The 27,913-nt window shown below is 48.3% G+C and overlaps 1 protein-coding gene across 1 annotated transcript in view; it reads left to right on the forward strand.

Moving 5' to 3' along the window:
- The window catches only part of DNAH1 (dynein axonemal heavy chain 1), an 83,712-nt gene that overhangs the window by 15,414 nt on the left and 40,385 nt on the right, over nucleotides 1-27,913 (forward strand). Inside the window, exons 9-22 of the mRNA XM_066351910.1 lie at nucleotides 15,701-15,858; nucleotides 17,054-17,265; nucleotides 18,031-18,329; nucleotides 19,713-19,863; nucleotides 20,593-20,786; nucleotides 20,876-21,101; nucleotides 21,625-21,744; nucleotides 22,208-22,290; nucleotides 23,686-23,827; nucleotides 24,301-24,456; nucleotides 24,856-25,054; nucleotides 25,134-25,387; nucleotides 25,946-26,158; nucleotides 27,702-27,866. Of these exons, the coding sequence (XP_066208007.1) occupies nucleotides 15,701-15,858; nucleotides 17,054-17,265; nucleotides 18,031-18,329; nucleotides 19,713-19,863; nucleotides 20,593-20,786; nucleotides 20,876-21,101; nucleotides 21,625-21,744; nucleotides 22,208-22,290; nucleotides 23,686-23,827; nucleotides 24,301-24,456; nucleotides 24,856-25,054; nucleotides 25,134-25,387; nucleotides 25,946-26,158; nucleotides 27,702-27,866 (2,572 nt within the window). The remainder of the gene's footprint in view (nucleotides 1-15,700; nucleotides 15,859-17,053; nucleotides 17,266-18,030; nucleotides 18,330-19,712; nucleotides 19,864-20,592; nucleotides 20,787-20,875; nucleotides 21,102-21,624; nucleotides 21,745-22,207; nucleotides 22,291-23,685; nucleotides 23,828-24,300; nucleotides 24,457-24,855; nucleotides 25,055-25,133; nucleotides 25,388-25,945; nucleotides 26,159-27,701; nucleotides 27,867-27,913) is intronic.

Genomic DNA, 27,913 nt, shown 5'->3' on the forward strand with positions numbered 1-27,913 from the left:
AGTTTCTGATTTATCCTTTCTGTATTTCTGTTTAAACAAATGAGCACACATGTATATTTTCTTAGACAGTTGTCCCTCCCATATAATGGTTGACTTTTCGCAGTCTCACTGTATTGCGGATTTTTAAATTGGATAATTTTATATCGCGGATTTTTTGCTATATTCATGGGATTTTTCAGTATGTACGTATTTTTATATATTTATTATTTTAATTATTTTTGCAGTAAAATAAGCATTTTCTAGCCTAAAAATTGAAAACAATATAAAAAATATATAAAATATTAATTAAAACATGTTAAAAGAATATTAAATCAAAATAAAATATATAGCGTAGAATTTTATGTTAAAATTACGTAGGTTTAAGACTGTAGAAAGTGTTTAAGAGCATAGAAAGTGTTTATAAGAGTGTGGGAAAAGTTAATAACAGTGTGGGAAAGGTTTATAAGAGTGTGGGGAGGGTTTATAAAGTCCTAATATATATATAAGTAATAAAATAAATATAAGGTCGCTACTTCACGGATTTTTGCCTATCACGAGGGGTTCTGGAACCTAACCCCCTCGTGGTAGACAAGGAACCACTTGTACCCCTTTCTTACATGAAGAGTAGTGCATTCTACACATTTTTTTTTAACAAGAGAGACAGAGAAAAGGACAGATAGGGACAGACAGGAAGGGAGAGAAATGAGAAGCATCAATTCTTTGTTGTGTTGTTCATTGATTGCTTTCTCATATGTGCCTTGACCAGAGGGCTACAGCAGAGCGAGTGACCCCTTGCTCAAGCCAGTGACCTTGGGCTCAAGCCAGTGACCTTGGGCTTCAAGCCAACAACCTTTGGGCTCAAGCCAGTGACCATGGGGTCATATTTATGATCCCTTACTCAAGCCAGTGGGCCTATGCTCCAGCTGGATGAGCCCATGCTCAAGCAGCGACCTTGGGGTTTTGAACCTGGGTCCTCTGCTTCCCAGTTTGATGCTCTATCCACTGTGCCACCACCTGGTCAGGCTCTACACATTTTTTTAAGTGAGAGGCAGGGAGATAGACAGACTCCTGTATGCTCCCTGACCAGGAACCCACATCGGGGGCTAATGCTCGGACTAACCAAACTATCCTCAGCACCTAAGGCTGACGCTTGGACCAACTAAGCCATCCTCAGAGCCCAGGGCTGACACTCGAACCAATCAAGCCACTGGCTATGAGAAAGGAAGAGAGAGAGAAGGGGGAGAGGGAGAGAAAACGAAGCTAATGGTCGCTTCTCATGTGTGCACTGACTGACCAGGGATCAAACCCAGTACATCTGCACACTGGGCCGATGCTCCTTGATCCACAGAGCCAACCAGCCATGGACTCTAGTCATTATTTTACACTTTCCCTTTTTCACTTACAGTTCTTCTTAGAAGTCAATCCATATCAGTTCATTGAGATGTTCTTTATTCTTTTTCATAGCTGCTTAGTAATCTATTACGTGGATTACCATGTACCATGGTTTATTCATCCATTTTCTTTCTTTTTTTTTTTGTATTTTTCCGAAGTCAGAAGCGGGAGGCAATCAGACAGACTCCCACATGTGCCTGACTGGGATCCACCTGGCATGCCCACCAGGGGGCGATGCTCTGCCCATCTGGGGCATTGCTCTATTGCGGCCGGAGCCATTCTAGCGCCTGAGGTGGAGGTCGTGGAGCTGTCCTCAGTGCCTGGGCCAACTTTGCTCCAATGGAGCCTCAGCTGCAGGAAGGGAAGAGAGAGATAGAGAGGAAGGAGAGTGGGAAGGGTGGAGAAGCAGATGGCACTTCTCCTGTGTGCCCTGACCAGGAATCAAACCCAGGACTTCCACATGCCAGGATGATGCTCTACCGCTGAGCCAACTGTCCAGGGCCCCATTTTCTAATATATGGGCTTTTAGGTTATTTCCAGTATTTTGCAATTCCAAACAATGCTCTAATGAATAATATTGTCATGTGTATATTACTATTGATGTGTTGCCTGACCTGTGGTGGCGCAGTGGATAAAGCATCGACCTGGAAATGCTGAGGTCACCAGTTCGAAACCCTGGGCTTGCCTGGTCAAGGCACATATGGGAGTTGATGCTTCCAGCTCCTCCCCCCTTCTCTCTCTGTGTCTTTCTCTCCTCTCCCTCTCTGTTTCTCTCTCTCTCTCTCCTCTCTAAAAATGAATAAATAAAAAAAAATTAAAAAAAATATTGATGTGGTGTGTAGCTGTAGGGTAAATTCTGAGAGGTGGGATTGCTAGATCCAAAGGTAAGTACATATGTAGTTGGTAGGTATTGCCACATTTCCCTCCATAGTGTTTGCCATTTTGTATGCCCACCAGCAATGTGTGAGAAAGCCTGGATCCCCACAGTTTGCCAAGAGTGCGTTATGCTATTTAAGTTTTGCCAGTCTCGAAGGTAAGATAATTGAGTCTGTAAGTACTGTAGATGAGGCTGAACATCTTTTTTATCTTTTCATATGCTTAAGGGCATCTTTTTTTGTTTGTTTGTTTTGTTTTGTTTTTCTGTTTTTTTGGAATTGTATTCATTTGCTAAGAAATTTAGATCATGGACAAACTTTTCTAAAAGAAGAATTTAAATTTGTACAATGACTGCAATTACTTACAGTTTTTACACTCTCTTCGTTCATTGGGCACAGTACTGATGTTACGGGTCTCAGCTGTTCAAGACAGTTATCACATCCCTTTGCTCACCCCCATTCTTCTTGCCCACATTTATTTTAAGAGCATAAATGATGTAACAGTAGAAAAATATGGACAAAACACAATCAAGTAGTATAATGATGATCCTAAGTAAGATTTATGTAAGCTGGAATTGGTCAGAACCAGCAAATCAAAATGGTTCTATTAAAGCTACTTTCTTTTCAGTGACAATGGCTTTTTTTGTGTGTGTGACAGAGATAGAGAGAGAGACAGAGAGAGGGACAGATAGGGACAGACAGACAGGAAGGGAGAGAGGAGAAGCATCAATTCTTTGTTACGGCACCTTAGTTGTTCATTGACTACTTTCTCATATGTGGCTTGGCTGGGGGGGCTACAGCAGAGCGAGTGACCCCTTGCTCAAGTTAGTGACCTTGGGCTTCAAGCCAGCGACCTTTGGGCTCAAGGCAACAACCCTGTGTTCAAGCTGGTGAGCCCGCACTCTAGCCAGTGACCTCAGGGTTTTGAACCTGGGTCCCCTCGGTCCCAGTCCGACGCCCTATCCACTGCACCACTGCCTGGTTAGGCTGTTTTTGCTTTTTAATTCCTTGATTTATTCTATATATAGTGTGTGGTATGGATCTAATTTTATCTTTTTCCAAATGACCAACCAGCATTTATTAAATGTCCATCAACATTTATTGAAACCTCCTCTTTAGCCTAATGACCTGAGATGCCACCTTTATATACTAATTTCCATATGTACTTGGGTCTATTTCTGGACATTCTGTTCTATTGCTCTGTTTGTTTATGCATTTGTACTATAGTTTTTAATTAAATTTATTGGGGTGGCAATGATTAATAAAACGATATAGGTTTCAAGTGAATTGTAGTTTTAGGTGTATTACTCTATATTGTCTTATAGGACCAGCTTTTGTAGCTTTGTAGCTTATCCCTTTTGGTGTTTTCCTAGCTGTTCTTGCATGTTGGTTTATTTGTTTAAATGATTATTATTATTTTTTATTTTTTAGTGAGAGAGAGAGAGAGACAGGAAGGGAGAGAGATGAGAAGCATCAACTCATAGTTGTGTCACTTTAGTTTTTCATTAATTGCTTCTCATACATGCCTAGACCAGGGGCTCAAGTTGAGCCAGTGACCCCTTGCTCAAACCAGTGTGACCTTGAGCTTCATGCCAGCAATCTGTGGGCTCAAGCCAGGGACCAATGGATAATGTTGATGATCCCACACTCAAGACGGTGAGCCTGCACTCAAGCTGGTGACCCTGCACTCAAACTGGCAACCTCAAGGTTTCAAACCTGGGTCCTCTGCATCCTAGTCCAATGCTCTATCCGCTGCGCCACTGCCTGGTCAGGCTTAATTATTATCTTATTAATTTGTAGTGATGTATATATAACATAAAACTTACCATTTTAATAATTTTAAGTGTACATTTCAGTGTATTAAATGCATTCACATTGTACACCATTACTACCGTCCACCTACAGAACTTTGTTCATCCTCCAAAAGTGAAACTCTGTACCCATTAAACAATTACTCCTTATTTCCATCCACCCCCTGCACTTGGCAACCACTATTTTACTTTCTGTCTCTGTGAATTTGACTATTCTAAGTAATCTATGTGAGTAGAATCATACAGTGTTTGTCCTCTTGTGACTTATTTTACTTAACATAATGTCTTCCAGTTTCATCCATGTTATAGCATGTGTCAGAATTTCCTTCCTTTTTTTTTTAATTTTTATTCATTTTAGAGAAGAGAGAGAGAGAGAAAGAAAGGGGGGGGGGAGGAGCAGGAAGCATCAACCTCCATATATGCCTTGACCGGGCAGGCCCAGGGTTTTGAACCGGCAACCTCAGCATTCCAGGTTGATGCTTTATCCACTGTGCCACCACAGGTCAGGCAATTTCCTTCCCTTTTAAGGCTAAATAATATCCCATTTTATGGATATACCATATTTTGTTTATCCATTCATCTGTTGATGGACACTTGAATTGCTTCTACCTTTTGGCTATTGTGAATTATGCTGTTGTGAACATGAGTGTACAAATGTCTCTTCATGTTCCTGCTTTCTATTCTTTCGGGTATATATATAGCCAGAAGTGGAATTGCTAGATCATTTGATAATTGTATGTGGGTTTTTTTAGTTTTTATTTTATAATCATAAAGTTAATTCTGTAACCCAGCTAGACTTAGAGGGAGTCATGGAAAATGTGGAACATGAAGAACTGCAGAGAGCATGAACATCATAGGCTATTATTAGGAGATGGGAGAAGGAATGGTCTGGAGATTTAAAAAAATTATTAGAGTTGTCCACATGTGGCGATGGTGAGTTTCTTACTGTCTTGCCATTCCTGTAGCCAAAGTGCTCCATGGTTTCCACAACATTCGTGCTCTTTCACCTTGCCAAAGACCACATGCTTGCCACCAAACTGTTCAGTTTTGGCAGTGTAGGTGAAATGGGAACCATTTGTGTTGAGGTCAGCATTGATTACTATGGCTCTTTAGTAGGTTTTGAAAACAAGAAGTGTGAGACCTACAACTTTGTTCTTTTTCAATATTGTTTTGGCTATTGGGGTCCCTTGAGATTCCATGTTAATTTTAGAATGAATTTTTCTATTTCTGAAAAAAAAATCATTGGGATTTACATAGGATTTGCATGCTCATTCTTCATATGAGATTTATAAACTTGTCTAGCTCTTTTTTTAAAAAACACTTGGTATTTTTATTGGGATTGCATTGCATTTTAAAATTACCTTAGGTAGGCCCTGGCTGGGTGGCTCAGAGGATAAAGCGTTGGCCCGGTGTGCCGATGTTGCACCCCTCACCCCACCGTCAGGGCACGTAAGAGAAGCAATCCACGAATACACAACTGAATGGAACAACTAAGTATAACAAGTTGATGCTTCTCTCTCTATCTCTCTCTCCCTTCCTCTCTTTCTCTTTCTCACATCAATGGAAAATTATAATTACCTTAGGTATAGCTGACATCTTTAGGATCCTGATTTGTCCTATCCAAAAACAAGGAATATTTGTCCTTTTTTTTATGTCTACTTCTGTATCTTTTAGGAGTGCTTTAGTTTTTTTTCATATAAGTTTTGCATATTTGTTATTAACTATTTTCTTTGTGGCTATTATAAATGGGATTTTCTCTATTATTACATTTACTGATATTACTATGCAAATTTTATATTCTATTACCTTGCAGAAATCATTCAATATTTGACTTTGTTTTATCATTGACTTTCGAGAGCTTTCTACCTACACATTATCTGTAAATAAAAATAGTTTTATTTATTCTTTTCCAATTCTTATTCTTCTAATTCCTTTCTCTTGTCCAGTTGCACTTCTAATATGTCCAGTAAAATAGTGAACAGTAGGGGAGATGGTTGGTGTCCTTACCTTGTTCTTAGTCTTAGTGGAAATACCTCTAGTGTTTTCCCCTTAAGAAAATGCTGGCTTTAGGACTTTATTTATTTAATTACATACCCATTGACTTCTATTTTCATAAGTGTTTTGGTCATGGGCACTTTAAGGATCTATGGAGATAATCATATGATTTGTTTCCTTAGAGCTAGTAACATGGTGTATAATAGTAATTGATTTCCTGATACTGAAACAACTTTGCATTCTTTTAACAAATCCCACTTGGCCATGGTGTATCATTTTTAAATGTATTATTAGATTCTGTTGGTTAATATGTTGTTTAGAACTTTTCTTTTTTTACAGGGACAGAGAAAGAGGGATAGATAGGGACAGACAGACAGGAATGGACAGAGATGAGAAGCATCAATTATCAGTTTTTCGTTGCAACACCTTAGTTGTTCATTGATTGCTTTCTCATGTGTGCCTTGACCGCGGGCCTTCAGCAGACTGAGAAACCCCTTCCTCGAGCCAGCGACCTTGAGTCCAAGCTGGTGAGCTTTTGCTCAAACCAGATGAGCCCACATTCAAGCTGGCGACCTCGGGGTCTTGAACCTGGGTCCTTCCACATCCCCGACCGATGCTCTATCCACTGCGCTACTGCCTGGTCAGGCTGTTTAGAACTTTTGCATTGAGCCTGACCATGTCATGGCATAGATAGAGCATCGACCTGGTATGCTAAGGACCCAGGTTCAAAACCCCAAGGTTACTGGCTTAAGTGTGGGATCATAGACATGACCCCATGGTTGCTGGCTTGAGCAAGGGGTCACTGGCTGAGCTGGAGCCCCCCGGTCAAGGCACATATGAGAAAGAAGTCATGGGTTCTGGCCAGTTGGCTCAGCAGTAGAGCATTGGCCCAGCATGTGGATGTCCCAGGTTCAATTCCCTGGTCAGGGCACACAGGAGAAGCAGCCATCTGCTTCTCCACCCCTCCCCTCTCCCTTCTCTCTCTATCTTTCTCTCTCTCTCTCTTCCTCTCCTGCAGCCATGGCTCAATTGGAGCAAATTGGCCCCAGACGCCATGACCTCACCTCAGGCACTAAAATAGCTCCGTTGCCAAGTAAAGGAGCAATGGCCTCAGATGGGCAGAGCATCACCCCATAGGGAGCTTGCTGGGTGGATCCTGGTTTGGGCACATGTGAGAGTCTGTCTCTCAGCCTCCCCACTTCTCACTTAAGAAAAAATAGAGAAAGCAATCAATGAACAACTAAGGTGCCACATCTATGAGTTGATGCTTCTCATCTCTCTCCCTTCCTGTCTGTCCCTCTCTCTCTCTCTTCTTTGTTTTAAAAAAATCATTGGTCCATTTAAGCTTTCTTATTTCTAGTAAGTCAACTTCAGTGTACATTGTTTCTTTAGAAAATTATCCATGTCATCTAGGTTTTTAAGTATATTTTCATAGAATTTTACAATATGATATAAATTTTGTTTTCTGTTTCAGTGTTGACTTCCCCTTTTCACTTCTTATTTTGTTGAGTTATACTCTGCCCTTTTTTTACTAAGTTATTTAGTGATTTGTTTAGCTTATTAATTTAAAATATATAATTTAGACTTATTAATTTGACATACTGTTTTCTACATCTACCTCATTATTTTCTACTTTTATTTTACTATTTTCTTCTTGTGCCTCCTTTAGCCTATGTTTTGTGATATTGATAGTTTGTGAGTGTATGTGTGTGTGTATATGCTAACAATTTAGTTCACTTATTTACATTCTTATTGATAAATGTGTTTAAAGCTATGAACTTTCCTCTGATAACTGCTTTAAAAATAGTCCACTGATTCTGACATGTAGAATTTCATTATTTTAAATTCAGAAAATTTAGTTTGTATTTCCCTTATTAAAGAGTTGTTTAGGCCTGACCTGTGGTGGTGCAGTGGATAAAGCATCAACCTGGAACGCTGAGGTTGCCAGTTTGAAACCCCAGGCTTTCCTGGTCAAGGCACATATTGGAGTTGAAGCTTCCTGCTCCTCCCCACTTCTCTCTCTCTCTTAAATTAATAAATAAATAATATATATATAAAATACTATTTAAAGAGTTGTTTAAGGCCCTGGCCGGTTGGCTCAGCGGTAGAGCGTCAGCCTAGCGTGCGGAGGACCCGGGTTCGATTCCCGGCCAGGGCACACAGGAGAAGCGCCCATTTGCTTCTCCACCCCTCCGCCGCGCTTTCCTCTCTTTCTCTCTCTTCCCCTCCCGCAGCCAAGGCTCCATTGGAGCAAAGATGGCCCGGGCGCTGGGGATGGCTCTGTGGCCTCTGCCCCAGGCGCTAGAGTGGCTCTGGTCGCAACATGGCGACGCCCAGGATGGGCAGAGCATCGCCCCCTGGTGGGCAGAGCGTCGCCCCATGGTGGGCGTGCCGGGTGGATCCCGGTCGGGCGCATGTGGGAGTCTGTCTGACTGTCTCTCCCTGTTTCCAGCTTCAGAAAAATGAAAAAAAAATAAAGAGTTGTTTAATATAAAATTTCAAGTTTTTTCTGTGGAAAGGCAGTATTATTCAGAGAGTGTTATTTATAATATTTCTACTATATAAAACTTGCTAATGTTTCCTTTGTGATCTAATATATAATCAGTTTTTGTGAATATTCCATTTACACTTGGGAAGAGGTATATTCCTATTATTAGGGCATAAAAGTTTTATACATACATATAGTCCATAAAATCTGCTTTTACTTGCTTTTTTCTACTTAATACTTTAACATGATATTTTTTCACTCCCATCTCTGTCTTTGTTTTAGCCTTAAATCTACAATTAAATATATTAAGTGTATTAGTCTTTTTTCTAGTTTCCCCTATCATCTTGTAAGGGAGGAAGAATATCCTTTTTCCTTATACCCTCCTAGGGTCTCAGCTGGGGTTCTGTAATAAAAGACAGATTAACAAGAGAAAAGCATACAAACTTTTTTTTTCACCAGCATCCCTGATATTTATTGATTATAATTTAGGGTGCCAGAAAGAGAGGTAATGGAGGCAACGGGCATGGACTTGCTTCTTTGTTCTAATTCCAGGGTTTTTTTAATAAATAAATTTTTATTTTAATGGGGTGACATCAATAAATCAGGGTACATATATTCAAAGAAAACATGTCCAGGTTATCTTGTCATTCAATTCTGTTGCATACCCATCACCCAAAGAGAGATTGTCCTCCATCACCTTCTATCTAGTTTTCTTTGTACCCCTCCCCCTCCTCCTCCCCCTCTCCCTCCTCCTCCCCCCCTCCTCCCCTCCCCCCACCCCCCGTAACCACCACACTCTTGTCCATGTCTCTTAGTCTTGTTTTTATGTCCCACCAATGTATGGAATCCTGCAGTTCTTGTTTTTTTCTGATTTACTTATTTCACTCTGTATAATGTTATCAAGATCCCACCATTTTGTTGTAAGTGATCCGATGTCATCATTTCTTATGGCTGAATAGTATACGATGGTGTATATGTGCCACATCTTCTTTATCCAGTCTTCTATTTTTTTTTTACAGTGATTAAAGCCTTTAAGCAAACTCTTGGCCAATACAGCAAGAATCCATAAAAGAGTAGTGTCCTTAACATGTTCACCAAGTCCAAGTTGGCCCCAACACCATGCCAAATCCCTGAAAAATGCAACCCAACCCCAGTTCAGTCTGTTAGGAGCTGTCCCAAGGAGCAGGAGTCCAGGAAAAGTCCATATCCAGGAAAAGTCCGCATGGCACTGGAATTGTTGTCACAATTCTATACTTTGCAGCTCACGTCCAAGTCCCAATGACCGCTGCTTCTAGCTGGTAATGATTCAAGTAGGCTGGAAAAGCCATCTGCAGCATGTGTGGATATGGAGCTTCTGTTCTCCTCTGCCTGGAGAGATGAGACCAGGTTGCTTTTTCCTGGAGCTCTGTGACTGTAGCTTGGTAAAGAGAACCTTGGGATACACTAAGTTCCCACCACGTGAGTCTCTCCCGGCTGCCGTTCGCTCCGGGGAGCTGGGCAGCCCTCTTTGCATTTCTGCTTTTCCTACCAGTCTCGGTGTGGCTTCTTCAGTGTTCCTTGGTTGAAGAGTCCTCTTAGTTTAGTCCAAAGTTGGTTTTTCCAGATGATAGTTCTTAAAATTAGTTTGTAATCCACTTTGGTTCTGGGAGGTAGATGTTGGTACGTCCGCCTACTCCAGCGCCATCTTGTCTTCCTCCAAACTTTTTTTTTAAGTGAGGGTGGGGGGAGGGAGAGAAGGACAGATAGGGACAGGCAGACAGGAAGGGAAAGAGATGAGAAGCATCAACTTATATAGTGGCACTTAAGTTGTTCATTGATTTCTTTCTCATATGTGCTTTGATGGGGGGGGGGTGTCCAACTGAGCCAGTGACTCCTTGCTCAAGCCAGTGACCATGGGGTCAAGTCAGCAACCCTGTGCTCAAGCTGATGAGCCCACGCTCAAGCCAGATGATTGGGGTTTTAAACCTGGGTCCTCAGTGTCCCAAGCTGATGCTCAATCCACTGCGCCACTGCCTGGTCAGGCAGCATACAAATTTATTTACTATTTATATATTTTAGTTGACTTGGGACCCTTCATAAAGAAGTGAAGACCTGAAGAGGTTAAACCTGGGTGTTTTCATGGTAGGCTTGGTGAGGAGTGGAAACCCATGGGAAAATGTGATAGAACCAAAGGATATGAGCTAAGGGTAGTAATCTAAGCAAGGCCTGTTCCTTCAGAGTCCACTTGGCATCACTCTTAGAGCTAAGGAGGTCCCTTTTCTCCATAATATATAGGGAGAACACCCCTCACAAAAGAGTCTGATGACCTGCTTCAGTGGAAGTTCAGAGGGTCCTTCCTAAACCCGCCTTTTCTCAAATTCCTTCAGCTTAAAACATTCATTATACCAAGGTGCCATATTTAGGGGTAATGTGCCTGGAACCCCATCAGTCTCTTGGCTGGGTGAAATTACTCTTCCAGTATATTCCTCTTAGAATATAGAGCTCAAGGGTATAGAGTTTTCTAGAGTTCCAGAATGTTTAAAACTTGAAGGACAACTTGAATGGATATAAAATTTTTGGTTCACATTTTTATTCCTAGAGTTTTTTTTTTAATACTGCTTTTTTTGGGGGGGGGAGAGAGAGCAAGAGACTGGAAGGGAGAGAGACGGTGAGAAGCATCAACTTGTAGTTGCTTAGTTGCTTCCATTGAGCTCCTCATATGTGCCTTGACCAGGGCTGTGCCCATATCCCCCTGCTCAAGCCAGCAACCCCACAATGACGAACCCACACTCAGAGCCAGCGACATCAGGGTTTCAAACTGGTGACCTCAGTGTTTTAGATCAACGCTTTATATCCTGCACCACCACTAATCAGGCAAATACTGCTTTTTGTTGTTTTGCCTTCTATGTTGCTTTTAAGAAGTCTGATGCCAGTCCAACACCCATCTCTTATAAGTTATTCGATTTTTTGACTTGGAGTTCTTGGGGATCAAGAATCTTTAAAGCCTAATCATTTTACCAAAGTGCCACAGAATTGGTCATCCTTGGTCAGTTTTCCCAGGTACACAATGCATCTTTTAAATACAGAGATTCATATATTCTTTTATTTCTGGAAGTTTCTTTTGAATTACATATACATATGTGTGTGTGTGTGTGTGTGTGTGTGTATATATATATATATATGCATATGTGTATGTGTATGTGTATATGTATATATGCTGTATGCATGTACATATATTATTTTCCCCAGAGCAAGCAGCTTTTATACCTTTTGGACAAAGAATCAATAATACATTTGTGAAGAATGGAGAGACAGGGGTTGGTTTGGGATATGAGCAGGTAGTTCATGGTGAAGAAGTAAGTAGGAAGATTGGGCTAGTTTGACAAGGTTTGCTAGTATGTATGGACAGATGTTTCAGCAACCCCCAATTCTCTAGCATCCTGCCCACCCACCTGCTGTGCACACCTCCTCCTTTCCCTGAATTATAGTTTTAAATACTAGTTATGTTTTTTGTTTTTTGGGGTTTTTTTGTATTTTTCTGAAGCTGGAAACGAGGAGAGACAGTCAGACAGACTCCCGCATGCGCCTGACCGGGATCCACCCGGCACGCCCACCAGGGGGCGATGCTCTGCCCCTCCTGGGGGTCGCTCTGCCGCGACCAGAGCCACTCTAGCGCCTGGGGCAGAGGCCAAGGAGGCATCCCCAGCGCCTGGGCCATCTTTGCTCCAATGGAGCCTCGGCTGCAGGAGGGGAAGAGAGGGACAGAGAGGAAGGAAAGGGGGAGGGGTGGAGAAGCAGATGGGCGCTTCTCCTGTGTGCCCTGGCCGGGAATCAAACCCGGGACTTCTGCACGCCAGACCGATGTTCTACCACTGAGCCAAACGGCCAGGGCTCCATTGTTTTGTTTTTATCAGAGGTTCTATTATATATATATCTATATGCCTATCTGTCTGTCTGTGGATGGATGGATGGATGGATGGATGGATATCTATCTATCTTGCTTCTTCTTTGCCAATTTCTAAATCACTTTCTGACTCTTTTTATCATTTTGATTCTCTGGGTCATATTCCTGCCTTTCTTCAATATACTTTATTTTTTTATTTAACTCTATTCTTTTTTGAGGCACCTTGTATTAACCCTTCCTTTCTGAGATAATTTTGTTCCTTCCATTTCTTTTCTGAGTTCAATTCTAATATCTCTTCTTCTTCTTCTTCTTTTCCTATTTCTGTGTTTTATTTTTAAATTTCTGATTCAGGATGTTTTTTCCATGTGCCCAGATACTTGTTTGAAGACGTTTAATTCAGATTTAAGTGTCGTGTTAGCTTTCTCCTGCTTTGTCTTTGTTTCGTTTTTGATGGGTTGATGAAACTTTCCATCTGTTAAGGTATTCTCTCTCTTTTTCTTACAGTACCTTTATATAAATGTAAATGTAATTTACTTGCGCCTATTTATTTCATGGATTTGGGATGGTTTACAAGATTCCTAGTTCAAGGGTGCCCTCTTCTGTTATTGCAACAATAACAGTTACAGTATTTTTCTTTTCTTTTTTTTCTTTTTTTTATGGATGTGTGTGTGTGTGTGTGTGTGTGTGTGTGTTGGGAAGAATTGTGTCTAAGTGTTTTGGTCTCTTTTATCTGTTAGGAATCCAGTTTTCACTTTTACTTCTTTTCTAGTCACCTTCTAATCTCCAAACAACTCCTCTTTCCTGTTACCTTCCCTCTCATAAGTCATGCCTTTCGAAAGAGCTACCTTGAACACATCACATCAGTTTCTTGCTTGTAGTAAGTGCTCTGATTTGCCAGGACTCTCATTCAGAGTTTCTGCAGGTGGGATGGACATGCTCTTTCTGGCAGGACTTTAGATCAGTCTTTTTTTTCCCTTTTTTAATTTATTTTTTATTTTTACAGAGACAGAGAGAGAGAGTCAGAGAGAGGGATAGACAGGGACAGACAGGAACAGAGAGATGAGAAGCATCAATCATTAGTTTTTCATTGCGCGTTGCAACACCTTAGTTGTTCATTGATTGCTTTCTCATATGTGCCTTGACCGCGGGCCTTCAGCAGACTGAGTAACCCCTTGTTTGAGCCAGCGACCTTGGGCCCAAGCTGGTGAGGCTGGTGAGCTTTTTGCTCAAACCAGATGAGCCCATGCTCAAGCAGATGACCTCAGGGTCTCGAACCTGGGTCCTCGGCATCCCAGTCCGACGCTCTATCCACTGCGCCACCGCCTGGGCAGGCTGGATTAGTCTTAAGGTGACTACTACTCCCTCTTTGCACAGTTAATTTTTGTCTTCCCTTGTTCTCCATGAAGACTTGCAGCAGGAGTAGGAGCACTAGCTCACCGGGAGTTGATGTTTATTTTTCTTCGTAAAGATAATGTGAAGTTTGAGCATTCTCTATTCTAGTTATGCTAAAGGTGTGTTGTTTGTTCTTGTGTTTCTTTTTTTCTTTGTGTTACTTATTTATTCCTTTATTTTTTGAGAGTGTGCTGGGAGAGTAGAACTGATATAGCCACTGTTACCTTGGTTGCTCAGAATCCCAATTTCTTGAGTTTTAGATGATTTACAATATTTCCGGTAGACATACAATGTTGCTGGGCTCAGATTGGCTTAGACATCAGGGAAATATGCATAGCATGTCCTGTAACAAATCTGATGCAGGACAACCCCTGGCTCGGTGCGTTGGGGGGCTAGGTCATCAGGAGAGTTTGGCACCTTGGGGGTGGGGGCTCGGTTCGTTGTAGGGGGGCTCGGTATGGAGGGGGCTCAGTGCGTCCAGGGAGCTTGGTACCTTGGGGCTCGGTGCGTCTCCAGTGAATGCTGTCTTCGTCTTCAGGCAGAATAGCAGCAGCAGTTTCAGAAGCACAGGTCCAGGGTTCATTATGTCCTGCCGTAGGTCAGATTCCCTAGAAATAAAGTATGATTTGGGGACTTTTGTATAAGTGATTTATTTATTGATGAAGTTCTCTCAGGGAAATTCTGTAAGGGAGAGAAGGAGACAGGATATGTTAGAAGAAACAACTAGGCAAAGATGTGGATTTAGAAGTGTAGCCTCTGATCGCATGGGAAATCTGGAGCATGAATTTAGCCTGAAGGAGACGGGACAAGGGGGCTTGATTTTATGTGTTTGTATCAGTTATTGATCATTGGAGGAAGCAGCTCTTGAGCTGAGCCTGCTGGGCTGTGACGTGGAGAAGCATAGAAAAGAGCTATAGGCCATGGACTGGGTGATGTCCCTGGACATGAGAAGGGCTCCTAAATGTCATGGGAGACCTCCAGCAGAGCTTCCACTACTTGTCACATGAGGCCCTGAGCTATGAATATGCTTTCATTCATTTCTTTATGTGTGCACTCAACATATGTGTACTGAGAACCTTTAGAATACTAGTCCTTGTTCAAGCTCTGGAGAAATGACCAGAGCTGAATACAGCCCCAAGTACACACTGTCCCTCACCCTATGCTCACTGACCAGAGGGGAGTAGGTGTGTCAAGACAGGGAAAGCACTTTGGGAGCATAAATGGGGCCTGCCCTCATCCAGAGAGGGTAAATATGTCCAGGACAGAAACCCCACGAGAGGAGCTAGGCTGGTCAGGAGGGACGGGCTAGGTTGATGAGGCGTGGCTGCCAGAAGGAACAGTGTATACAGAGGCTCTGAGGTGTATGAGAGCTCAGCGTCTCCAGGAACTCAGAGGGGCTGCCTGCAGCCGAACTGGGTGGGAACAGGGAAAATGTCCTAAGAAGAAAGGGGGACAAAACCAGACAGAAGGGCTATTGGGTTCCAGGAAGAGGTTTGGCCTTACCCTAGGATCCAGGGGACCCAGAGATGGATTTTAAGCAAGAGAAGGATATGATCAGATTTGGGTTTTGTGAGGAGTGGATTGTAATGGGTAGGGGTGGGAGTGAGGGAGCCAGGCAGGGAGGGTGGCCTGCACTAGGTGACATTGAGAAGTGAAGCAAAATAGGCAGACTCAGGGACTGACGCAGGGTGGCGGTGGCATGGAAGAGGCAGCTGAAGAGGGTAACGAAGGTCAGTGGCCCAGGGTCCAGGTGGGAGGTGTGTCCATGCCAGAGGAAGCCCCAAACTCATGACCTTAGGCCATACGAGAGCAGAGCCTGGGCCCCAGTGTGAGGGTGACAGGGTATGGGGCCCCTGACTCCCCTCTGTCCTGTCCCCGTGGACAGGGTTCTGGAGCACCTCGGCAGTCTCTCCAGAGAAGTGAACCTAGACTACGAGCGCAGCATGAACAAGATCAACTTTGACCAAATCGTCTCCTCCAAGCCCGACACGTTCTCCTACGTGACCCTGCCTACAAAGGAGGAGGAGGAGGTGCCCAAACAAGGTGAGGGTATGGGGCAAAGATGGTCCTAGAGCCACTCACATGGCCAGAGCCCCTACAACCCCTCTTTCTAGGATCTTCTATAAACCCAACACTCACCTACATCTATCCTGTCCCCAGCATTGATTCCCCTCCTTTTCCTAACTCCCTGGAGAGCTGGGGGTGCTGTTGGGCTGGTGGATGAAGGCTTTTTTTAAAAGTAGTAGTCTGGCCTGACCAGGTGGTGGCGCAGTGGATAGAGCATAGGATTGGGATGCGGAAGGACCCAGGTTCGAGACCCCGAGGTCGCCAGCTTGAGCGCGGGCTCATCTGGCTTGAGCAAAGAGCTCACCAGCTTGGACCCAAGGTCGCTGGCTCCAGCAGGGGGTTACTCGGTCTGCTGAAGGCCCACGGTCAAGGCACATGTGAGAAAGCAATCAATGAACAACTAAGAAGTCGCAACGCACAACAAGAAACTGATGATTGATGCTTCTCATCTCTCTCCGTTCCTGTCTGTCCCTGTCTATCTCTGCCTCTGTAAAAAAAAAAAAAAAAAAAAAAAGTAGTAATCTGAGTAGTGCAGAAGTAGCAAGGTAAATGCGTACTAGGAAAATAGTTGTTCAGAAGTGGATGAAGAGGGCTCTTGTCTGACCTAGGGACACACGGCCTTTTCTTTCTTCAATAGCAAGAGTAGGTTTGCATTGCTGCAGCCCCACTGGACAGGTGGCAGACCGAGTCACAGAGTAGGTGCCAGCTCCTCCCAATCCCTCCTTGCTTTGAGCTCCCCAATCCCTGCTGACTTCTCTTCCTGGACCCAGCTTCTGTGTGCACAAAGTGGTCAGAATCTGCATTGGGCTTGGACAGTGGACATTCTAAGGGTCCTGGTACCCACATCTTCCCTCTTGTTACACCAGGGCAGGCCTCAGATGGGCACCAGAGGTTGTATGCAGAGTGGGCAGTAGTGGATGGGGAGAGAGTTTGCAATTTTCAACCACTTCGTGGGTCTGTGACCCAGAGGGAGGAAAATCACTGATTGATCCCAGAGCAGGCACCTTGCTTCAGGGCCTTGGGGCACTCTGACAGGCTGTGGAAAAAGAGGGGTTCTGGGGCATGTGTGTCTCTTCTGGGGAGGAGGCAGGAGCATGTCCCTCTAGATTCGTCCTGACTCCTGGTGTATCCCAGGCCCATATGACACTGGCCATTGGCTCAACACCCACAGGGCTGGTGAGTGTCCCCAAGTACCCATTCCGGGAGCAGAAGGAGGCCTTCACCTTCATGTCCCTGCTCACACGGTCAGAGGTCATCACAGCCCTCAGCAAGGTGCGGGCTGAGTGCAACAAAGTCACCGCCGTGTCCCTGTTCCACTCGAACCTCTCTAAGTACTGCCGCCTGGAAGAGTTCGAACAGATCCAGTCCCAGACCTTCTCCCAGGTGCGTGGGCGCCCAGGGCACAGAGTGGCGGCATGCAAGTGAGGGCTTTGGAGCTGATAAGCGCAGACCAGGGTCTCCTGGGAAGCCCGGGGTTGATCCGTCAGCAGTGAGGCTCTCCTTACTATAAGGATTTGGCTTTTCTCAGACCTGTAGGAGGCTGGGGTGGGCACTACAGGGGTGGCTCACCTTGGAGAGAAAAGGAGAACCAGTCACTTTCCATCCCAACCCTGGTGGCCTCTGAAGCAAAAGTGGGAACCCTATGCACCCCTATATCTACCTGAGGACTGGGTACAAGGGAGAAGGGGGTCACTCCCATGGGAGACCATTGCCAATGGCCTAGGAGAAAAGCTCCCTTTCTCTCTGTATCTCTGTCTCTCCCTTGGCTGAAAGGATGCCCTGCTTTTTTCCCCTCCCTCCTTCCCTCAAAGAACCTCTAGTTACCAGGGTCACAGGAGGGTCACAGGAGGGTCACAGGAGGGTGTTGGTTGGCAGGAATTGTCAGTAAGTTGGGGTTGGAGGAGATCCCTCTGCGGTCATCTGAGTCCTGAGGCTGCCCCAGCGCCCTGGTTCCTAGAGTTCCCGAGCGTGGCACCTGTGGGCAGCAGTTCCCTGGGCTGCCTGCGTGATGCCCTCTGTGGCCACTCCAGGTGACTGTGGGCAGCAGTTCCCTGGGCTGGCTGCGTGATGCCCTCTGTGGCCACTCCAGGTGACTGTGGGCAGCAGTTCCCTGGGCTGGCTGCGTGATGCCCTCTGTGGCCACTCCAGGTGCAGATGTTCCTCAAGGACACCTGGATCAGCACGCTCAAAGTGGCCATGCGCAGCAGCCTGCGGGATATGAGCAAGGGCTGGTACAACCTCTACGAGACCAACTGGGAGGTGTACCTCATGTCCAAGCTGCGCAAGCTGATGGAGCTGGTCAAGTACATGCTGCAGGACACACTGCGCTTCCTGGTGCAGGACTCACTGGCTAGCTTCTCACAGTTCATCAGTGACGCCTGTTGCAGTGTGCTCCACTGCCCTGATGACATGGTCTGGGGCGAAGACCTCATAAACAGCCCCTACAGGTGACGTCCTGCTGGCTGAGGCACTTGTTGACACTGGAATTATTCCTTGCCAGGTCCCAGTGGCTAGGGTGCTGCAGGGTGGAGGGACGAGGACAGCCAGGGTCAGGGTGCCCATTACTGCTAGATGCTGGATATCAGGGAGAGCCTGGCCCCCACCCTGGTGGCTGGAGATTGTCCCACCAGCCCTGGCTTCATTCCCACCCTGACCTTCATTCTCTCTGTCAGTCACTGAGATACTCAGCCGAGAAGTAGTCTTTCAGACATGAACCAGGCAGGGTGTTATGGGAACAGGGTGGGGGCAGACAACAAGAAATAAACACACAGTCATTACCAATCTTGGCAGGGGCTGTGACAGTCCTGGGGGTAAAGGGGCTTTTGTCAGGGGCTCAGGTAGGAGGTAACATCTGAACCAGGACTTAAGACTGAGAGGAAACGAGCTGTGAGGAGATACTGGGCGGGTGGAGGGGCCGGCAGTGCAGAAGCACGAAGGGGAGGCAGGATTGGGTAGTCTAGGAAGGAAAGGCCAACAGCTATGGCTGGAGTGGGGGTGTGGGTACAGGGAAAGCTGGTCAGGTGACATAGATGAGATGGCAGGGACCAGGCCTAATTACACAGCGCCTCCTGGGGTCATGGTCAGGGCTGGATTTATTCTAAGTGTGGTCAGCAGCTATCCGAGGAGAGAAATGATCTGATTTACGTTACAGAAATAATGCTCTTTGTGGGGACAGGTGAGACAGGCATCACACCTGGGCTTTTGCCATTGTTGACAAGGAGTAGCAGGGCTGGGACTTGCTGGGAGAGGTGTGGGACCGTGCATGGGCACAGTACTGTGGGGCCTGGTCAAAGGAGGATGTATAAGGGGAAGAGACAAGGCTGATTCTGGGGCCCACCCCTAAGAGCAAGCCCTGCGGGGAGCTGGCAGGATTTGGGGGACACAGGATGTTTGAGATGCCACTGGAGGTCCATGTGGGTCGGTGGGTGGTTGGCAATCCAGAGTGCAGAGTGGAGACCCAGCTAGGATACAGGTTTGAGGGCTGTTGTCATGTAGTGAGTATCTGAAGCCAAGGATAGTGGGATCCCAGGGAGAGTGGAGAGCTGCAGGTGCCCAGAGTGTGGCAAACTTGTGCTGATAATCTCAAGACCACGTAAGGGGCCCTTCCTCTCCCTGGTACCCATGGAACTCTGGGCAAGTGGCAGGAGCAGCAGAGCCTGCCTGGATCTTTCTCTCTGGTAACTTGGAGGTTTCTGGGAGGAGGGAAGAGGCAAGTCTTGTGCATGGAAAGCTCAAGTGCCACTGTGGTGGCCAAAGGGCAAAGGGCTGGGCCTGCTGCACACGGACCTCTCAGCACTCTGCTCGTGGTCAGTCTGGCCATTACCCCACAGGCCCCGGAAGAACCCTCTGTTCATTGTGGACCTGGTGCTGGACAGCTCAGGGGTGCACTACAGCACACCGCTAGAGCAATTCGAGACATCTCTGCTCAACCTCTTCGACAAAGGCATCCTGGCCACCCACGCAGTGCCACAGCTGGAGAAGGTACAACTCAAGGCCCAGGACACTGCTGCCCTGGCTGCTCGTGGCTACCATAGCCCCAGCACGCTGCCCCAAGAATTAGGACAGTTCGGCTCTCCCATGTGCCTCCCGCATGGCTGCAGTGTGCTCAGCCCTTTAATTTTTGAGTAGCTCATTTCATCCTTACCATAAGCTGAATTGGGAGCCATCGACATCCATATTTTGTCAAGAGGCTTAGAGTTTAGCTTAAGGTCACATAGCTGCTAAGTGTCAGACCCATGATGCCAACTGTGTTCACTCATCTAAAGCTGCCACAGCCACGTCTGACTCAGATCCCACCCAGCTCCTGACCTCTCTCTCCAGCTAAGATGTAGACACAGACTGACCTTTACACTCTAGTCAAAAGTCCCCATTTCATTACCAGAGCAGCACAGAGCCCAAGCCATTGGTCCAACAGCCTCTGGAACTCCAGTCCCCTCTTGTTTTCCTTGCTGGTCAGCCAGAGCCATCTGTAGCCTGGTTGTCCCATCTGTTTCTTTCCTCGGCAATGGGCTGAGTCAGGCACAGACAGGAAGACGCTGCCCCTTGGACCCCAGGGGGCTCCTAGCCTTGTATCGGTCGACAGTCCCAACCCTGACCCCCCCCCCCCCCCATGCTCTCTGCGCTTGGCCAAACAGTCTTTGGATCACATTTCCAACCTCCCCGCCCAACTGCCTGTGGCTCACCCAGTCCTGTGCCTCCCCCACTCCACAGCTGGTGATGGAGGACATCTTCATCAGCGGAAACCCCCTGCTAGAGTCCGTGGGGCTTCACGAGCCCCTGGTGGAGGAGCTGAGGGCCACCATCGCCAACGCTGTGCACAAGGCCATGGTCCCATTGCAGGCCTACGCCAAGGAGTACAGAAAGTACCTGGAGCTGAATAACAGTGACATCTCCACATTCCTCAGGTGCGTCCGGCGTTTGAGTATGTCTGTGTGTCTGTGTGACCCTCTCCCTCTCACCATCCTCTGCTCCTCATGTGCTCCACCGTCCGCAGGGCCTACCAGGAGCATTGCCCATCAGCTGAGGAGGTGCGGGAGGTAGTGCTCACCCACCTGCGGGAGAAGGAGACCCTGGATAGCTCGCTGCCCAGCAGCATCACCATCGGGCCCTTCTACATCAACACCGACAATGTCAAACAGAGCCTGTCCAAGAAGCGCAAGGCCCTGGCTACTTCCATGCTGGACATCCTGGCCAAGAACCTGCACAAGGAGGTGGTCAGCGTAAGTGCCCACCACCCAGCCCCATGACCACCGCAACACGTACAATCACGTACGTGGTGAACCCCCACAAGCAAGATGCCCCAGTGGAAGGATCTGGAAGTCATTCTGCCTTAACCCTGCCTGTCCGCATGGAGCTATCCCTTATGGGCGGGGGTCGAGAAAGCTGGTACTTCTACCTCCTCCTCTAGACTAGTAGAGACCTGGGCACCCCTCATGAAGGACACCCTGAGATGGATCATTTCACAGAGCTGAGGGTGTGCAAGTGCAGGCCTCAGAAGTCCTGTGTGCGTGTATGTGCGTGCGCATGCGTGCACATGCGTGCACAGGAAATGGGAAGAAGTATGCTGGGTGATGCCTTTGCCCCACCCCAAGGCCTCAGCTCCCCAGTGGGCTGACTGCAGGATGTGGTGGCGTGGGAGCAATTACCTGTCTGGAGACACTAGGGACCAAGAAGGAGGAGCAGGCCTCAGGGAAGGGCAGGGAGAGGCACTCAGCATCCCTAGTGCCCTCCTCCCACCACCAGGTCTGTGAAGAGTTTCGCAGCACCAGCCGCAAGATCTACGAGAAGCCCAACAGCATAGAAGAGCTCGCTGAGCTCCGCGAGTGGATGAAGGGCATACCTGAAAAGCTGGTGGGGTTGGAGGTAAAATGCATGCATGGGAGCCAGGGAGCAGGGGCGGGTGTCCAGGATCCTGGTGGGGCTAGAGATCAGGTGCGCACACCGGGCATTGGCGGACTGGGAGTCATGGAGCCGTTGTTCAGGTCTGAAGGCAGGGGCTGGAAGATCAGGAACCAGGAGGCCAGAGGTGAGGTAGATACAGAGGACAGGTGGGGCTCAGGGCAGCTGTGAGGCTTGGTGTATGGTGGAGGGTCAGAGCTATGCTGTTTGGGAGGTCAGGAGGGCAGAAGATACAGGTCAAGGGCTGACGATTGGAGGTGTGGTGGCCTTCGCCTTTAGAGCTCTGAACCCAATGCCGGCCTTGCACCCTGTGCCTCCTCCCCACCCCGGGCCTCACTTATCTGGAAAAGGATAGCCTCTCCCGAGTTCCCAAGTACTTTGGGGAGCCCAGGCACACCTGCATTCCCATCACCTCCTGTTTCTGCAGGAGCGGATTGTGAAGGTCGTGGATGACTACCGGATCATGGATGAATTCCTTTACAACCTCAGCACAGATGACTTCAATGACAAGTAAGTGGGAGCTTGATCCCCAATCTGGGTGGGTGGTGCACAGCAGGAGGTGGGGTGGAGGTGCCAAGCTGCAGCAGCTCTCAACTATTCCTGAGGCCACGGCTGTGCAGTCACACCAGAAATGCCTGCCCAGATGCCAGAAGCCAGAAGCCATGGCTCCACGTGGTTCAGGACCAGGGACAGGTAGCCCGTGAGGCAGAAGGAAATCATTTGAGCCTGTGGGCCTGGGGAATCTCCTGTCCCCAACCCTGTCTCCTTCTCTCTCCCATCATCAGCCAGGCCCCTTGTTTGTGGTTGGAGCCCTTTGAGCTCCTTGGGAAAAGAAGGCAAAACCTAGTCCTTAGAGAGGAGCATTTATTCTCACTCAGCTTGTTAGAAATGGCCTCAGTTTGGAGCTGCCTTGTCCTGCCTCCAGGACCTCAGGGGACAGGAGAGATTGGCACTCTTTTGAGAGCCCTGCCAAGGAGCTCTGGACACCCATTTTATTTTATTTTTTTAAATTTTTATTTATTTAATTTATTTTATTTTTTTACAGAGACAGAGAGTGAGTCAGAGAGAGGGATAGACAGGGACAGACAGACAGGAATGGAGAGAGATGAGAAGCATCAATCATTACTTTTTCATTGCACATTGCGACACCTTAGTTGTTCATTGATTGCTTTCTCATTTGTGCCTTGACCACAGGCCTTCAGCAGACCGAGTAACCCCTTGCTTGAGCCAGTGACCTTGGGTTCAAGCTGGTGGGCTTTTGCTCAAACCAGATGAGCCCGCGCTCAAGCTGGCGACCTCGGGGTCTCGAACCTGGGTCCTCTGCATCCCAGTTCGACGCTCTATCCACTGCGCCACTGCCTGGTCAGGCTAGACACCCATTTTATAGGGCATCCTGGTGCTCAGGCTGGGCCTCTCCCAGGGTCAACATCTCTAGGCCAGCTGCAGGCAGAATCCCTGAATCCTACAGGGCCTCATCTCAGCCAGGCAAAGAGAGTTGGTCTGATATGAAGGAAGCTGGCCTGGTGACCCTGGTTAGTCACCAAGGAAAGGCAGACTGGAAGCTGTCCCTTTACCTCAACATCAGTCCTCTAATGTCCAACACTCCCTGCCACTGCCACCACCGTTTGACTGCACTGGGCACATTGGATCTGCATCACTCTGGATGCTGACCACAGCTCCCAGATCACAGTCTCAGGCAGGGACTGTCTCCCCTGCCAGGCAGACCCACACCCCAATAAGTGGCTGCCTGTCAGCTCACTTCTACTTCCCAGGTAGTTGACCCTAGCTGGGTTCAGCTGCCTTCTGGATCCCGTTCTCCCCTTCACCCTGGGTGCCCCTGCGTGGCCTGCCCACCCCATGATTTCAGCTGTGACTTCCCCCAACCCCCACCCCTGCTTCATCTAGATGGGCTGCCAACAACTGGCCTTCTAAGATCCTCGGGCAGATAGAGATGGTGCGGCAGCAGCACATCGAAGATGAGGAGAAGTTCCACAAAATCCAGGTTATGGATCAGAACAACTTCCAGGAGAAGCTGGAAGGGCTGCAGGTAGGGCTTGGCTGAGGCTCTGCTAGGACTGGCTACACACACACACACACACACACACACACACACACACACACACACCTCCAGGGCCAGGACTTACTTCTTGTATTCAGGAATTTCTATGTCAATGTTCGATAGAAGAATTGGTAGATGAGTGAACAAATGTCTCAAAGAATGAACTGAAAACCAGAGCTAGCTCCAGAAGAATTCAGAGTAGCAGAGTCCCAGCTCTTCTGTTGTGTTTCATGCCCCAGTGTGCAGGGGGCACAGCATTCAGGGCACTGGGTCTTTCTCTGATTTTGCTTACCATGGGGCAGTCGGTTGCCTGCGATGGGCCAGGAACCTGCTCATTCCCACAGAAGAATGTGCCCTCAGAACTGGGAGGAGCTGATGTCCAGGGACCTTGGTCTCCCTGGGTGCATGTGGGCATGCGTGGGACTGCAGAGGCCTCTGACTCCTTGCTCCTTGGCCCACAGCTGGTGGTAGCTGGCTTCTCCACCCACGTGGAGATCACACGAGCACACGAGATCGCCAATGAGGTGCGGCGGGTCAAGAAGCAGCTGAAGGACTGCCAGCAGCTGGCCGTGCTCTACAACAACCGTGAACGCATCTTCGGCTTGCCGGTCACTAACGTAGGCCTCCTGTGGCACCCCCTCCCCTACCCCCAGGATTTGAGGAAGAGCCCATGGCAGTTGTGGCCATATCAGAACCCAGAGGCCAGGTGGCAGGGCCCTGGTATTTGGGGGACAGGGCCAATCAGGCTGCAGAGAGAAGATAATCCACCCCTCGGGGCAAAGAGACTGGCTGGAACCAGGCAAGAAGCCTGAGGGTCAGTGCAGGCCTTGCTCAGCCATTCAGAGCCTAAAGCCTGTAGGGGGCGGGAAGAAGGGAGGCCAGGACCAAGTCCACAGGGACAGGATCAGGGACAGCAATCAGGATAAAGGAGGGAGAGAGGACCTGGCCAAGAAGAAGCAGCGAGGCAAGAGACTCGAGAGCACCCCGAGGCAGCCACAGCTCTTCTGCCCCTACAGTACGACAAGCTCTCCAGGATGGTGAAGGAGTTCCAGCCCTACCTGGACCTCTGGACCACAGCTTCCGACTGGCTGCGCTGGTCCGAGAGCTGGATGAACGACCCCCTGTCAGCCATTGACGCTGAGCAGCTGGAGAAGAATGTCATTGATTCCTTTAAGACCATGCACAAGTGTGTGAAGCAGTTCAAGGACATCCCAGGTAGGTGGCCAAGCCAGTTCATCCCCTGCTCCGCTGCCTGTGCTGGCTGCTGCTCACACCTGCCTGCTCTGCCCGGCAGCCTGCCAGGACGTGGCCTTGGACATCCGGGCCCGCATTGAAGAGTTCAAGCCATACATCCCGCTGATCCAGGGGCTGCGAAACCCTGGCATGAGGAACCGGCACTGGGAGGTGCTGTCCAGTGAGATCAACATAAATGTCAGGCCTAAGGCCAACCTGACCTTCGCCCGCTGCCTTGAGATGAACCTACAGGACCACATCGAGAACATCAGCAAGGTGGCTGAGGTGGCCGGCAAGGAGTACGCCATTGAGCAGGTGGGCAGCCGGCAGGCTCGCCCTGCCGTGCCTGGGCCCTGCCCAGAGGCATAGGAGGATGGCAGTACTGCGCCCCATCCCGGGGGTCCTTTACCAGGCACTGGAGTTAAGGTGCATTTTGTTAAGTGAGTTAATGTATGTGAAGAGGTTAGCAGTGTCTACCATCTCAGTTATTACTCAGTTATCCACTCAAGTTACTTAGCCTCATTTAACAGATAAGTAAATCAAGGCTTGGAGAAGTTCAGCAAGTGGCCAGGGTGACTTAGCCAGTAAGGGCTATAACTGGGACCGGAGCCCCTAACTGGCGCCTTAGCTGTCTCCCCATCTGTGTGTACATGCTTGTTGTACACATCAGCACATGTGTGAGAGCCATTTGGCCTTGAATTCAGATGAGGTCCTGTGGAGGATTTGTTGACCAGACAGGTAGAGAGTATTTGCCAGAGGGGCCCAAGCGAAGGCCATGGCCGGGCAGATCCTGCTCTTCTTTGCCCAGTGCTGGTCAGCAGAGTGTGGGCCAGGCCCTTCCCAGGACTCAGCCTGACTTGTACCCCATCCCAGGCACTGGACAAGATGGAGAAGGAGTGGTCCAGCATCCTGTTCAACGTGCTGCCCTACAAGGAGACCGAGACCTACATCCTCAAGAGCCCAGATGAGGCCTCACAGCTGCTTGATGACCACATTGTCATGACCCAGAGTATGTCCTTCTCGCCCTACAAGAAGCCGTTTGAGCAACGCATCAACTCCTGGGAGAACAAGTTGAAGCTAACCCAGGTGGGCCGTCCATGGCCTTCCTTTATTCCGCCCCCATCCCCACAGCCCATAAGTGGCTCTTTATGGGTTCTGGGTGGGGCTCGAAGTGGTGGAGAGCCTTGGCCAGGTTTGCACAGCTCCTGGCTCTCTGACAGGACCCTCATTCAGGGGAGGGTGACAGAATTGGGATTTCCATCTCTGAGGTTCAGCTGCTGGAGAAGGCAATTCAGGACGTGGGGCTGGGCCACTGTCTGGTCAGGAGCTGTCGCTGGGGAGGGACATGAGAGCTGCCAGCGGGCCTCTGAGGACTGCCTGGGCTCGGGGCAACTAGGACCTCCAGTCTTGGACCTTTCCGGGCCGGACACCACAAGGCCCTGATGTTCCTAGTGCCCTCTCCTGCTCTGCGCAGAGCCGCCCATTCCTGGCTCATTTGGAGCTGGCTTGGGGTGAGGTCTCCAGAGCACTAGAGGCTGTCCCTCTTCAGACCTTTTAAGGCCAGAGGCTGGGGCTGTCCCCAGAGCCGTCGAAGACTGTCTTAGGGTCAAACCTACCTGTATAATTCAGACAACCCCTTCCCTGGGGCCTCCTGGAAGCTATTCGGAAACCTGCAGTGAAGGCCAGAACCCAAGTGAGGAGGGCTTATCTGTGTGCTCCTCGGACTAACCAGAGATACCGCAGCTGGCCAGCACTGGCCCTGGGGCTCTTGCCTTTGTTCATACTGTCCCTTTCCCTGAGCTCCATCCCTACCTTCCATCTCCAAAGCTCAGCATCAGGCAGTCCTCACTGACTCCCCCACACCTGCCTGCAAGGTGTCCCCATCACAGACCTTGGTCAGTGCCTCTTACAGAGTCCGTCGCTCATGTCAAGCCCGTGGTGGTTCAGAGGCAGAGCTGGCCACTTAGTGGACTGTGCTCTGCTCGAGGGCAGGGGCCACATCCTGTTCCCATGTGTTTCTCCCGGTGCCCACATGGGTCTGGCACAGAGCTGGCCATGGCACGCATCTCAAGAGGAAGGGATTAATGAGTAAATGAATGGACAAATGAATGAATTTGGATTGATAAGAAAAGTGATAAATCCTGAAAAGGGAATTTGGAGGCAGCATTTAGAGAAAAGTAACCTGTTTTTAAAGACATCTCACTCTTGGACTGATGTTTCAGAGTATCTTAGAGATCTCAGGCTCAAGTCAATACACCTCAGAAATTTCTGGAGTCATAGACCCCAAATAGCTGGCAGGCAAGAAGGCTGGTTCGGTCTTCCATGTACTGAGGCTTTTTCCTGTTGTTTCAGGGTTTGCTGAGTTAGCTGTGGTTCCCTTCGAGGGGAGAGAGGCTTCCTGGCTCTGTTGGAGGCTTGGCCATCCTGTGGGGGACTTGGGGTTTCTCTGGAGGGCATCCATGCAGCCTCTTTGATCCTTAGAGTACGAGGCTGACAGAACCATAGAAATTTCCCCACCGACACTGGCTCTGATGCCCACTGCTCTGATGCCATTAGCGCCTAATAAAATGTCTATCACACCAAGACCCCCTATTGGACCCTGGGCTCTGACAGTCCACGCCTTGCCCAGGAAGTGCTGGAGGAGTGGCTGAATTGCCAGCGGTCCTGGCTCTACCTGGAGCCCATCTTTAGCTCTGAGGACATCAACCGGCAGCTGCCTGTGGAGAGCAAGCGCTACCAGACAATGGAACGGATCTGGAGGAAGATGATGAAGAACGCTTATGAGAACCGGGAGGTGAGCTCACATGGGGATGGGATGGGGAAGCTGGGACCACCAAGGGC

The sequence above is a fragment of the Saccopteryx leptura genome, chromosome 10, assembly GCF_036850995.1.
Source record: "Saccopteryx leptura isolate mSacLep1 chromosome 10, mSacLep1_pri_phased_curated, whole genome shotgun sequence".
Lineage (NCBI taxonomy): Eukaryota > Metazoa > Chordata > Mammalia > Chiroptera > Emballonuridae > Saccopteryx > Saccopteryx leptura.